A 14,109-nucleotide genomic window follows, 5' to 3' on the forward strand; every position below is an offset into this window, starting at 1 on the left:
GCTCCAGATTTGATCAAAGCACTATTTGCCCCTGACAGCCTGAAACAGCCTTCCTTTAAGAGTGAGATCAGCCGACTCCACTGGAACTATTAAGAGCCTTCTTAAGACTAAGAGTGGTTGCCTGAATAAATACAGTAGAACTTATTCCAGTTAAAGGATATAAGTTCTGCTGATTGTGCAGTGCTTTCTTTTTTCCCACTGCCAATTCATATGTCCTCTTTATATTACAGTGTTCAATTTTAACTTTATTGTCATTACTTATTTAAATTGTTCTTACTTTTTATATGCACTGCCATAAATATTTTGCACATGTATCTGTTTTGGATCCCGCTAAATATGAGATCACCACTTAAATTTGCATTGTATTTGTATATATATATATATATATATATATATATATATATATATATATATATATATATATATATATATGTGTGGATATTTCCTTTATATGAGCTTATTTCTCTCATCCACATCAAATTAATATATGAACTTATTTATTTCCTTTTACACTTGTACCTCTATCTGCTAATATCACTTTTATTATTACTCCCATTACTATTTCATACTACCGATACCATTAATGCACATTATTGACCTGCTTCTTCACCAGAGTCTCTGTGCTTTCTCGCCTCACAGGTTCCTGTGTATCCGGGTTTACCTGGACCAGGTGTTGCCTCCTGTCGTGGTTGTGTCATACATTGAATGTGCTGTAATTACATTGAATGTGTTGTAATTCACTATCCTGTTCTACACATGACATCATTGCACTTCTGTCCATCCTGGGAGAGGGATCCCTCCTCTATTGCTCTCCCACAGGTTTCTTCCTCTTTCCTCCCCGTTAAAGGGTTTTTTGGGAGAGTTTTTCCTGTTCCGATGTGAGGATCCCGGGACAAGAGGATGTCAAATGTGTACATATTGTAAAGCCCTCTGAGGGGGGGGGGCTTACATGGGTTTCTGATATGTCTTTTTTAAGCTGTAAAACACTTTGCGCTTATGCCTGAAAAGTGTTGTGTAAAAAAAAGTATTATTTGTATTACCTACCTTCAATATACATGAAAGGATTAAATATCAACCAATATGTTTTAGAAAACCAATTCTCAATTACTGATACGACAAACACAATATCAGGCCGACATCTGATCAAAACACTGAAGTAAACTCGTATTTCAAAAGGTACTTGAGAAACATTGTTCATTGCTAGTCATGTAACATACAACACAAAGTTAAATCCCCCACTGTCTGTCCCTCTGTTTATCTATCTCTGCCCAGCCCCTATACAATATCGAGAGTCTACCCTTTTCCCCACCATTTCATTTTAACTTTGTGAGCACAGACACACAGACATTTTGACATCACCTTTATTATTTTTGGCCTCAGAGAGGGGCTCGTCTGAAAGGTACAGTGCGTTGCCACAGCAGCAGACACTCCAGAGGCATTATCCAGACACGGTATAGAGGAGTCTAGCACCGAATCCCACCCCCAGACTTATCACCAGCAATATTAGGTGTTGTTGTTTTTGCATGGAGATCTAATTTGATTTTTGCCTTTGTTCTCTTGTCTCTCGACGTCTCAAGTAGTCAAGGACACAGATGCAAAGACTCGCCAGCGCACTCTCGCATACACTCGTCTAAAGTAGTTTGGTCCTGTTGGTTTCTAGCTTGTCTTTGAGCTGAAGTGAAGTGAAGTGATATGCAGACACGGCACAGAAGTTACATTTTAAAGTTGCCTTCATCGAGTGTTGGATAAGTGATTGCTGTGAAAAGGTTGATTACTCTACTGAATGTATCCAGACATGCCTTCACGATGCCACAGGCACAGCAGTCAGCTCATCCTCTCGTCCTCCTGCCGGTTTCTTTCACCAATCTCTTTTTATTTTGTTTTCTCACTTTATCTCTTACTACATCTTCCACTGTTCATTATCTTCTGCTCTTATTCACATCTATGAAACAGACATTTTGTAAAGCCAATCGCATGGCTGTGGGTGTAACATTAGGTGGTTGTATTAAGGGGGTATGAAACTATTGAGGTTTTAGAAAACGAGCTAAATCATCAAAGAGAGTCAAATCTCTCTCTCTGCCTTCTCATTTTCAAATATGAAACACACAGATGCTGCGTGTTCTCCTGGTTTTACTCCATCAACATACCGCTTTCTTCCTAAATGTATACTGTTCCCCACTGTTCCTTTGTCCTTCTGCTGCCATCAACCTCTGCTTTCAATCTGTCCCCCCCCCTTAACCTTTTTCTACCCATCTTGATCTTCACCTCCGTCTACTCTCTCCTTCCTCTCCTTTGTGAGCCTCCGTCCAGTTAGGGGTCGGCCAGTGACCTTGTTTGTGTCTAGGTCGTGTTCCCTCTGAGTGCCTGTGCAGCCTCGTGCTGCCACCCGATCAGCCTTGCTTTCAGCCTCACTATTGATCGCCTTCAACTCACCCCTCAAGGACGGAAATCCAAACCCATATTCCAGACCGCAGCCCGCATCTCCCTCCCTCCCTCCATTCCCCATTTCTTTCTTTTCTCTGCCTCTACACTTTTCTCTGCTATGGCTCTCTCCACCTTTTCATCTCTTATAGAATTCATCACACACACACACACACACACTCACACGCGCGCACGCACGTCTCAAGGTTGCAATGACCAGCAGACCCATGAATAAATAATAAGGAGGTAGGAATCACTTTCAGAAAAACCATTTACTCTCCTATTGTGTTCTTAAAGAAGCCATGTGAGTGTGTGTGTGTGTGTGTGTGTGTGTGTGTGTGTGTGTGTGTGTGTGTGTGTGTGTGTGTGTGTGTGTGTGCTTGCCGAAGTGTGTATGCGTAACAAGAAAAGCTTTGTGAGCGAGACTACAGTGCTGAAGCCTCGCTGCCCCTGGAGTTAACTTGAACGATGCTACAAGCACCTGCAGGTGACCTCTAACACTGAGGTGTTTTTTCTTGTTTGCTTCTTCCTTTCTTAAAGTATTCAGAGAAATAATCAATGGGCTTGACATGACAGTATGGGAGGATTACCTCACCCTCTTGTCTACTGTCTTCAAACCCTGTACTGAAATGGTCCAAGGTAATACTTATCACAATAACAGTGACTTTGTTTTGTTTTTCCCCACACAGATATGCACACAAAATAGACTTTTCTTAAGCCAAGCTGCTCCTTGAGGTGAACTAACTGTTTCTGACTTGATGTATGGCGTGTTACAGCTGCTCTGAAGTGGAGAGAAGAGAGAGAAAGTCTAAAATAAATGAAGGGGCAAGGCATGGAGAAATTAGGAGAGCTGGACAGGGACAGGAATGAAGAGGAAATATGAGTTTGAAGGCGGAAAGAAGAGCACATATCACAAAGACATTTGAGGCGATAAGGTGAGGGATAGGAAGAGTGAGAAAGACAAAGGGAATGAGGCAGAAAAAGAGACAATATGAGAGGAAAAGACTGCAACAAAAAAAGAAGAAGAAAGAAAGACATAGACCAAGAAAGACAGGCAGAGAGAGAAATGATTAGATTTCTCTCTCCTCTCTATGGATCAGGGCGAGAGCTCCCTTTTCAATCCAATCAAGCTCAGGCAAAGGTAAACAATCAGTCTTGGTAAAGGATTGGATAAATCCTCAATCAGACTCATTCTCAGCAAAGCAGCTATTTATTGGGCTGGCCTCACATGGCTAAATTGGATCCTCCTTCTGAGAGAGGTGAAGAGGGAGAAAAAGGTGTGAGAAAGAGGAGTCTTCATCATCCCAGTCCAAGATGGCTTTGATTAAAGTTTTGTGAGCAAAATTGTCTTTGCATTACAAAATAATAGAAACGATAAAAAGTCTTTCCCAGTAATACTTCTGGACTGAAAATGCAAAAGAAAATCCACTGCATATCTCAAGTCAGACATCACATTCCTGTGATCTTAAAAGGACCCGTCAAAATGTGGGACACAAGCAGCTCTCTCCCAAAGCTAGAAACCAGAAATACATACAAGATTTTAAACAGATTTTAAACATCTTATCTGATTTGTAAAATATTAAGCTGTGATGTCTTTAAAGACTGTGGTTCACTTTGCAGTGGGTCTGTTTATCAATAAATGGAGTCAAAATGTTGGTGGCATGAATTTGTAAGTGTATTGTTTCTCTGAAGGGTGAATACAGAGAGCATTATGAGGACATTCCTGCTAAACTGGAGTACATTCATAAATAATAACAAAGCAGCCAGAAGACTTGAGCATCCTGTGTGTCTGCCAGCACCTAGAGGCAAATACAAACTTCTCGGTGAGGATGGAGAAAAAGGAGACATGATTCACTTTGGTAACTGTTTGGCTGTTGTATTTCTTTTACTTTTTCCTGAGGAGAATCTACGAGGATCCGAAAAAAATAAGTCTTGTTCAAAGATAAGATGAAAACTACTGTCACATCATTACTGAAAGTATAACACAAGAGCATTTTTTTTTAAATGTTTGGCTGCAGTTTATTTAGTTGTCCCTCTAAAATACTGACGAGTAGAATGAACAAACAAAGTTAAATGCAAACCCTGCAAGCAGAAATGTGCTAATCACATAACATCGAACATGGCAGACCACTTGAAATTGGTTCGTTTTATATGAGCTGGACGGCCATTCTGCAACTAACAGCGCAGATAAACTACATAATGCAGGAAATATTTAGATTTTCAAGGCAATAACATGTGCTATATATTTCTCTGCTCGGACCACGACGCATCCACTTCAACCCAGAAATCTCTAGATTTGAGGCCCCTGCAAATTACCGACAGCATCACATATTTCATTACACTCGAAATGAGCCCTGTGATTATTATTGAGGCTGCGGGATTTAAGAAGCTGACGCATACTTCGGAGCCAAGGTACACTGTCCCTAAAAGAGACACTGTTATGCCTGCAGTGATGGCAAAATATGGCAGAACAAGAGAGGAGGTTATGGAGTAAATTAAGCAATGTGCAGCAGTAAGTTTCACCACACACATTTGGACGTCACAGCAAATAGATGTTTGACTCGAGTTCTGGATTTGTTTTAGAAAAAAACGAGACAAGAGAGAGTCACATCGCAGAAGTTATGGATGCATATGGCATTTCATGAGAAAAGTCATATGTTCTCATACATGACAAGGCAGCAAACATAATATATTTATATATACATATATAGATAGATATATACATCTTTAATGAGGCTATACGAGTTTGATTTGAAGAAAAAATACATGTGCAGTGTCTCATTATTCTGACAAATCCATCCAATCAACAATCTAATTTGAACATAATAAAAATCGTACCAGGGGTACCGCCCTACCGACCACAACATTGGTGTGGGTTGGCTGCATAGTGTTTTAGACTGACAGCTTTTATGTACACAACGTATTTGTCAAAGGTTGCTGCTAATTGGCTAAAACTTCCTTTGCAAAACTGCAGATTAAATACACTTGCATCGATGAAAAATCGAATTCTTGAGGAAGCTTTTACCGCATACAAAGTATGTGGTCAGCACCAGGAAGCACCATTTAATTCTGCCAAAACAAACAAAAACCAACTACTTAATTTTGAGTTATGAATATATGCCTTTGAGGCACGAATTGATGTAAACTCCTCTGGGTCAATGTCACGGATTATTTTCATCCCAAGGCCCTCTGAACGTCCTGCTTTCTGTACTTTGTCTCCATTATACAGGGCTAGCACATAGCAGTGAGGTGCTTTACGCTGTTTCGTTCTCACAATGTCAGAAAATATAGTACAGATTACATAAGAAACCACAACTTTGTGCAATGACACAACAGTCCATGTGTGTAGAGAAGGGTCTGGAAAGATGTAAGGATGGATGAAGGAGAGCTGGGGTGACAGGGATCAGGTTATCAATACAGCCAATGGAGCGCAGTGGAAACTCTGTAAGCCCAATGGGACCAACTGCAGAATGCCGCAGTGTGCTACTCCAGCAGAACACACTGGGACAGAGGTCAGCACACCCACTGCTCACTTCTATTCTGTTGACTCTAAGCTTGCAGACTAGGAATGCTTGTCTGACTTCTCTGGTTATTGTGGGTGATTTTTGTTTTCTCTTTTCTGGCAGATTTGGACAATTTGTGTCTTTTTAGATTTGACCACCCTTTGGAGGGTGACAACAGAGACGGGTGACAGAAAGGGGATGACGTGTGACAAAGGTCGGGCCATCAAACTCTCATTGTGAGCATGCAACAGCTTCTAAGACTATACTTTTTATTCCTACACAAGGTTAAAACATACATGTGTTGTGCTCGCTTGCACTACATGCGTTATAGAAATAATTCATACACTGTGCAAGTACACACATGCAGGCATGATTATCTTGACATTAAATCGTTCAACCCTCTTTATCACAAAGCATCACCATTTTTCCTCTTACCTCCTAATACTGTATCTTTCTTTCTTCCTCCAGTTTACATATGTGTTTGACACGAGTCAGTTATGGTTTGTGTTTCATTGGCAGGTTTAAATTCCAGGCGGTTTGACCCTTACTAAGTTTCATATTTGCATTGCATTGTGGTTGTACGACACAAAGCGGTGGGCTATTTAACAGTTTAGAATTCATACAAATTGTAAAATCACTGAAGAAGAATTATCAGAAATGGCTATTTGTTTTCTATCCCCATGGTGATATGTAGGTACCAATTATGCTGTTCAACAATAATTAGTCAAGTGTAGTCAAGGTCACCATTAGTTGCGGAAGTATTTCAGTGACACGGTTAAGAATAATATATATATATGTATATAAAAAACGGTCATAAAATAATCTTAACACATGGTCCACTTACTAGTTGTTGTTTTTTTAGCTCATCGCATTGTCTTCACTCCTGAGCCAGTTTCATTGGCGGACGAAGACCTTTGAGATGTGGTTGAAAGCTCAGGAAACCAGTTTGGATTCGTTTGTCAATAATACTCATCCCGAAAAGAGTCAAGAAGGACTTTCTTTGTGCAAAATACATCCAGGTAGAAATTTTAAGAAAGGTGTTGCACAATGTAAAGTCTCAGTGACATGCGTGTAGGATCACAAACTCTGGACTTGATTCCACACACTGTCCATCACTTACATTTCGTCCGTCAGACCTTCATCACACAGAGGTTGTTGTCTCAACCTCAGGGCATTAAGATACTGACATGTTTTCACTGCTGCAGCTCTTTGCCTTAGTCTGTTATCTGTTTCTTTGTCTCTGTCTGCCTTTGTTTGTTAGTGTGTGTCTACATACGTATTTTCTCTCTCACACACACACACACACGCTAACCCAGGCAGACACACTCACTCAAACAATGTCTCTTTGCTAGAGGCAGTGTAAGTCTTGCTCTTGCAACCACTATACAGTATACTGTGCATTTTACATTCTGACAATGCAACCAATGTGATCATTGTTCAAAATGCGCTACCACCTCCGACGCAGGGAACAAGCAATCACTGACGCAATTTCCTACATCTTTGAACTGCTCCGGGGGAATGAACTTGTGTAGTATGTGTAACGTTTTTTATAATGATTATTATTCCGGCACCGGTGAAAGTAAAAGTTTTATTTAAAGTTGGTCTGTATTTATTTGGGGGGCCTGTAAAAATGGTGTGCATCTGTGTGTGCGTGTTAGTGTGTGTGTGGGTGTGTGTGTGAAAGAGAGAGAGCCAGGGAAAGATGGATGGATCAAATGAGAGAGGAATGACAGCCACAGTTAGTATATGCAGGTTAGGTCAACATGTATTTGATTCGATGTTGCAGCTACGTACACATGATTTGTTTGCATCTGTAGGGTCACAGAAGCAAGCAGCCTCTTACATACACACACAAACACGCACACATACACACACAGTAGATACACACCTAAACACAAACAGAAGAAAACAAGGCAGAGACACAGGCACTGTTTTATTCATGCTGATGTGATGCCAGTGGACATTCACCCGTGAGGAACACTGCTTTTCTCACCTCACACACTCCCATGACTGGAAATGTGCCATTGTCACACCTATTTTTAAATCTGGAGACCGCCTTGACGCCAGTAACGATAGACCGATAAGTATACTGCCAGTACTGTCAAAGATTGCAGAGAAAGTTGTCATTGAACAACTCACAACGTTTCTTAGTACAAGCACCTGTGGTCTACATCGTATGCAGTTTGGCTTTAGAACAAATCATTCCACCGAAACTGCTACCTTGCACTTCATATAGCAAATCAAATCAATGCTCGATAAAGGAGGAGTAGTTGGTGCTGTAGTTTTAGATCTACGCAAAGCTTTTGATACAGTCAATCACGATGTGTTAATATCGAAACTTTCTGCGTTCAACTTTTCACCTCGAGCACTGGCTTGGATGTCTTCTTATTTATCAAATAGGAAGCAATGTGGTAAAATGTGTGACTCACTGTCAAGCAACCTGAAATGCACAATGGGTGTTCCACAAGGGTCAGTGTTAGCTCCCTTATTATTCAGTCTATATGTTAATGATCTCCCTCAACAGTGTCATGATGTAGAACTGCAAATGTATGCAGATGACACTGTTGTATATACACATGCAAAAACAGCTGAGTTAGCAGCTGCCAAGCTAACAATTGCGTTGGAAAGGATCACACACTGGCTCCATCAATCATGTCTGACTCTAAACGTAAGTAAGACAAAAGGGATGTTTTTTTCCAAAACCATCTGACAACCTCCTGATGCGAACATTCTTATCAACGGAGAAAGGCTAGAAATAGTCACTGATTTTAAGTATCTTGGTGTGATACTCGATCAAAATTTGACATTTAAGAAACATGTAAAAAAAATGGTTAAAACCATAAAATACAACCGTGCAAATTTTAGACACATCAGAAACTGTCTCTCTCCAAATGCAGCAAAGATATTTATGCATGCCATTTTTTCTCACATGTCCTACTGCATTACATATTGGGGGCAGGCTGGTGAAACAGCCATAAGACCTCTCGAGTCTTTATATAAGCAAACAATACAAATTCTGGACAAAAGGCCGTTGTACTTTCACCATTGTAGGGTATTGGAGAAGCACAATCTACTGAGCTTTAACAATTTTAGATTGTTCTCAAATTTGTTCCTGGTCTATAGACTTTTAAATGGTTTGGCCCCTCCTCCACTCCGTGACTTTGTATGTACTCGCTCAGCAACTTCCATTAGATCAGCGAGAATATCCTCTTCATGAGACTGTACTATACCATTTTGCCGCACTACTTTTGGTCAATCAGCCTTCTCTGTAAAAGCAACACACCAGTGGAACACCCTGCCTGAAGCTGTGAGGAGCTGCAGCACTATTAGCACTTTTAAAGCCAACTTGAAAAGTCTTTTAAAGACTGCACAACACTGCACACACTGACCTCAATTCTTGTGGTCTTTTATGATTTGATTTTATTGACACATTAATTTTTGATGTGCTATTTGTGTGTAGTGTTGTATTGGGTGTCCTGTATGTTTTTGTGGTATATCTCTGTATTATGTATTATGTTCCTTTTACTGTGTTGTTGTTTTGTCCTTGTTTGACCTGCCAAGGGACTGCAGATGCAAATTATCTTAAGCTATAATCTGGTACAGTGCATCGAATGGAGACAATGGAGCTAGTATCTGAGACAATCCAGCAAGATTGAAGTATAAAATCTGCAAATTTGGAATTTCTTGAAGATGGAAGCGGCCTGAGTGCTACCGTGGCTCATTGATTACACCGTTGCCATGCAGAGTCCTCAACTCTGATTGTCTGGAGAACAATCGTTAAAAAACATCCCCTACCCTTGCTAGCATAAATGATAAGATACATCCACGAGTCATTTCTTATGTTTATAGTGCTATTTTCTGATAAATGCACGGCTCGGAACTAGCATAATGATCACCTACATTAATATAAATATGGAGATAAGTTTCTATCTTAAAGTTCAGATAAGTTTCGATATAAAGTTTTCTAATCGAATCATCTTGACAATGTTAATTATTTTATTTTACTCTGCGTAGCATTTTATGTAAATTAGTTGTGAAACCACACCGTTTTTAAATTTACTGTACCAAAAACACATGTTTGACACCAGTCTGAATAAACCATTTCAATACTTTTAAAATGTGTGTGTAATTTGAAAAGCTGGAAATATTCTGGCACACACACCTTTCTCAGCAGGTTGTTTGGGAGCTTACCTGTGGTCGTGGGTGTCCTTTAACAATGCACTGAAGCACTAGTGTGTCTCCTTCTTTGATGGTGTAGATTCTCTCACTGATGTTATCATCCTTGACGTTACACGCTTCGCCTGAGTGCACGATCTGGGCGTTGGCTGGAGCTGTGAGTGAACGCATGGACACACACACACACATGCAGACACAGGCATGTAGCCAAGGGGACATACACACACATACACACACACACAAAAACACAGAGGGAGAGAAAGCACATTGCATATTTAGTAACATCTCTGCAGAAAAAAATAAAAGGTCATTGTCTTGTGGGTGCATGTGTAATACTAGTGCTAGTATCGATGACACAGATAAATAAATATATCACATTACGCTGCATCTGCATGAAAAAAAGCCTTTTGAAAAAAAATGCTTGAGTGTTACGTGTGTCAGTGTTTGATGAGAGATGAGGGCATTTATTGGAAAATTTTAACTTTGGTCTCCATTAGAAGTCTAAAAGGCTGATTCTTCACTCTGGGACACTTTGCTTTTGTCTTATCCAGTGTAGAGTGTGAGATAACAACGTTCTTACAAGTGAAGTGCACGTCACTCAGAACACAATGGGTTTAATGAAGTCTTGGTTGATGTCTGGATGCTTGTGTCAGACTGTGCAATATCAGTTTTGAAGCATGTCAGATGGCGGGGCCAGAGAAGGAAAGGGCAACATTGAATTGTGAATTTTCCAAACCGCGTTTGAGGTTCAAACTAAATGTAGCAGCATAATGCTAACTTGCCATTTTTATTCTGCGTCATTTCAGGTTGTACTCAGACCTGGCTGCTTAGTAATCTTGGGCCGTAGCAACAGTCACTTTGGGCAGCCAAGAGTGTTCAGAAAATGCACACTTGAGAACCAAACATTGGGTGGTAAATTGTATTGTTCACTTTACTCATTGGACTACGTTTTGTCATAACCAAAATCCAGGTGGGATCTTCTCAAATCATCATATTGAAATGATATCAACATATTGCCTAGAGCTCCATACTCGGCTCTTCCTTACAACAGTGAAGACACAACACGCCTTTACGGCAACTGCAGAACAAATGAATGACAGATGCATGATGGAAGATCTCTTCAGCGGCGACGACTACAATATCAGAGTGTGCACAACGCTGACCCGTGAGGAGGGTTGGCTTGCGTGCGAGAACCTCCCATATGATGAAGGGAGACAGGAGCAAGGGGGGGGGGGGAGACAGAGACAGAACGAGGGAAACAGCGGGTGAAAAGGAAAAGGCCAGAGAGTAGTGTGAAACCCCAGAGAGAGGGGAGGGGGACGGGGGAAGCACAATGATGCGATTAGCATCGATTCACAGGGGGAACAAGTTTTCACTGTGCTCTACAACTGTTATCATTGAAGAGACAGGAAGCGAGGGGGCGGCCCGTTCACCTTAAACATCGACTCGATCAGACATTACAACGCACAGAGACAGAAATCAAGTTCAAAATGAAAGAAGCTCTCAGAATATGTCGCAGCATATTCTCTGATATGGAGCAAGCTGGAGCTGTTGATAGCTTAAGGTATTGGGACATAGCAAGTGTGCCTGTCCACTTATATCTGTACATTTTAGTGACATTGCCACTTTACTACAAAGGGATTTTCTTTGCTCTTTTAAGAAACAAAGAGACAAGAAAAAAGACCTACGCTATTGACTTTTGGCTGCATAAAAAAACGGTACTTACAAAACACTACTTACTACATACTTGTAGTAAACAATGTCTGCTGAAGTCAGAGTATAATGTAAAAAATGAGCCTCCTGGTATAAAAATAGGGATTTTTAAGATCTTAAGAAAATACCACTGCATGACTGAAAACAGTCCGCTCCATATTTATCCTCAGGTATCATCTCTTTTCTTCTTATTTTCTGAAAGTGGATGTTTTGGGGAAGAGAGAAAGCAAGAGCGTTTGTGGTATGATTCCCAAAGTGCCGAATGCACGTTTGCATTCCTCTGTTTGTGTGTACTTCAGTGAGTATGTGTCCGTGTGTGTATGTGTGCACTGTAGAAATATGTGTGTAAATGCCTGTTTTAATTTCATACTTAATGCTCCGCACTGTTGTGTTTGCGGGGCTCATCAACGAAGCAGTCCATCATTCACTCTTTCAGACTTTTCATTATTATTTCAAAGACCTCTTTAGCATGCCATTTCTTCACCAAAGTATAGCATTATATACGCATACATGCAAATATGCTCGGACTCGCAGCACGGCTCACTAAAGTTGCAGCAGCAAAAAGGCTGTTTTGTTGAGCTCTCTGCTTCTTGCTCTGTTGCCCTTCTCTATCCTCCGGTTCAACCTCAGTGTCTCTCTGTCTCTGCAGCACATGGTGTCTGACTTAAAGGAGAAGAATAAACCAAGTGGAAAAAGTTCAAGTGCACTTGATGAAAAACCCCCGAACACATTCAAAAGTTGTGAATATAAAGTTAGATTTTATATCCAGGATGTAGAAGATTGGAGATTTCAAATTATTTAGTTTAGCCATTTAAATAAACAATTTACCAATTAAACCAAAACTGGATGTCTGCGTTCCTTTTCAGCCAGCACTCGGCTTCAGATTCATACGGTTTATGTTTACATTCACAAACATGGAGGGCCTAGTATAATTAGTCTTCATCGGCTGGACACTGAGCAGATCCAGTGGAGCAGTTGGGAGTTAAGTGTCTCGCTGAGGGGCATGTTGATAGCGGTTGATGTGAGAAGGGAGATCATGTCTTCTTATTTATGTTGCCTGCTCCCAGATTCTCTAAGTTATCATAATTGTTGACCAATGATCTTCCAGTAACAAGCAACCTCTAGGCCAAAGTGTGGCTGGAGCAAATCTCTATGAATCAAAACACAACCAATGAAAGGATAAAAGCATTACGTAACAACACTACGTGGAGTTCCAGAGGTGTGCGGCACTAACTCAGAAAGACGGAGAGCTGATATAAATGGTGAATAATTGTCTCCTTACAACTTATTGGCGTGTCGGCATTAGTTTGCCTCTCCGGAGAGGGAGGGAGCACGAACAGAGCGGCTCCTCTGTCTGCTCTCGCCTTCGGCAGCTTGGCTGCTTCAACTGTCTGATCGAGTAGGGAAAGGGAGGCCGAGAGAGAAGACGAGACAAGAAAGGCAAAAGAGAGAGGAGGAGGAAAGAAAGGCAAGATCGAGAAGACGTGCAGAGAGAGGCGGGAAGGAATGAGAGAGAGAGAGACAGGAGGAGGAAAAAAAGGGGGAGAGAGAGAGAAAAACAGCAGACAAGGACAGGAAGAGGAAAGAAACTACGAGAAAAGAGAGAATACAAAAAAAGCAGCGGCTAAAAAAGCAAAGCTGAACTAGAGACAAACAGTAGAGGCAAGGAGAGATTCAGAAAGAAAGAGACTGAGAACGAGAAGTAGGGCCAGGATTTGATATAGAAATTGAAAAAAAGTAATAAATGGGAAAGTGGTACTAAAGGTTAAAGAAAGAACAATTGAGAATAGAAGTAGATGGTAATCATAATCCTAAAACAGAGAAGGTAAATGTAGTCGGCCAAAGAAGAGAGACTGACAGCTAGGCCACAGAGGTGGGATGGATGGAGGCTGCTCAACAGGGCACTGAAGTCAAAAGCAAAACAAAGGAGTGATGCAAACACTCTGTTACACTACAGAGACTGTCACTCAATCTTGTCCTCTCACATACAGCAACAATCACACGGTCTACCTATCCTAACTGACCGACATCTAAACACTTTGTAACGTTTCCAAATATCCGCTGAAACAACATGGTGTCCGACAACTTGGAATGCATCCCCACATGTGCATAATATTTAATATATAACAGCATTCATTGCTCACTTCCTCAGCAACGCAAAAGAAGCATCACAGGTGAGTTTACTTCCTAATCTTATTACAAAGCAGCAAGATTGTCATGACTCAGTCAGAATCAATTAGCATGACAGAAATTGTGTGAAAATAACAAAATATTATTTATACGTTCCTGTTGCTCA

General features: G+C 40.8%; 1 protein-coding gene across 1 annotated transcript in view; it reads right to left on the bottom strand.

Moving 5' to 3' along the window:
• mdga1 (MAM domain containing glycosylphosphatidylinositol anchor 1) overlaps positions 1-14,109 on the bottom strand; it is a gene marked incomplete at its 3' end in the record, with an annotated part of 179,722 nt that overhangs the window by 112,881 nt on the left and 52,732 nt on the right. Inside the window, exon 3 of the mRNA XM_079288631.1 lies at positions 10,116-10,255. Within this exon, the coding sequence (XP_079144757.1) occupies positions 10,116-10,255 (140 nt within the window). The remainder of the gene's footprint in view (positions 1-10,115; positions 10,256-14,109) is intronic.

This window comes from Melanostigma gelatinosum (genome assembly GCF_949748355.1).
Source record: "Melanostigma gelatinosum genome assembly, chromosome: 2".
NCBI classification, from domain to species: Eukaryota; Metazoa; Chordata; class Actinopteri; order Perciformes; family Zoarcidae; genus Melanostigma; species Melanostigma gelatinosum.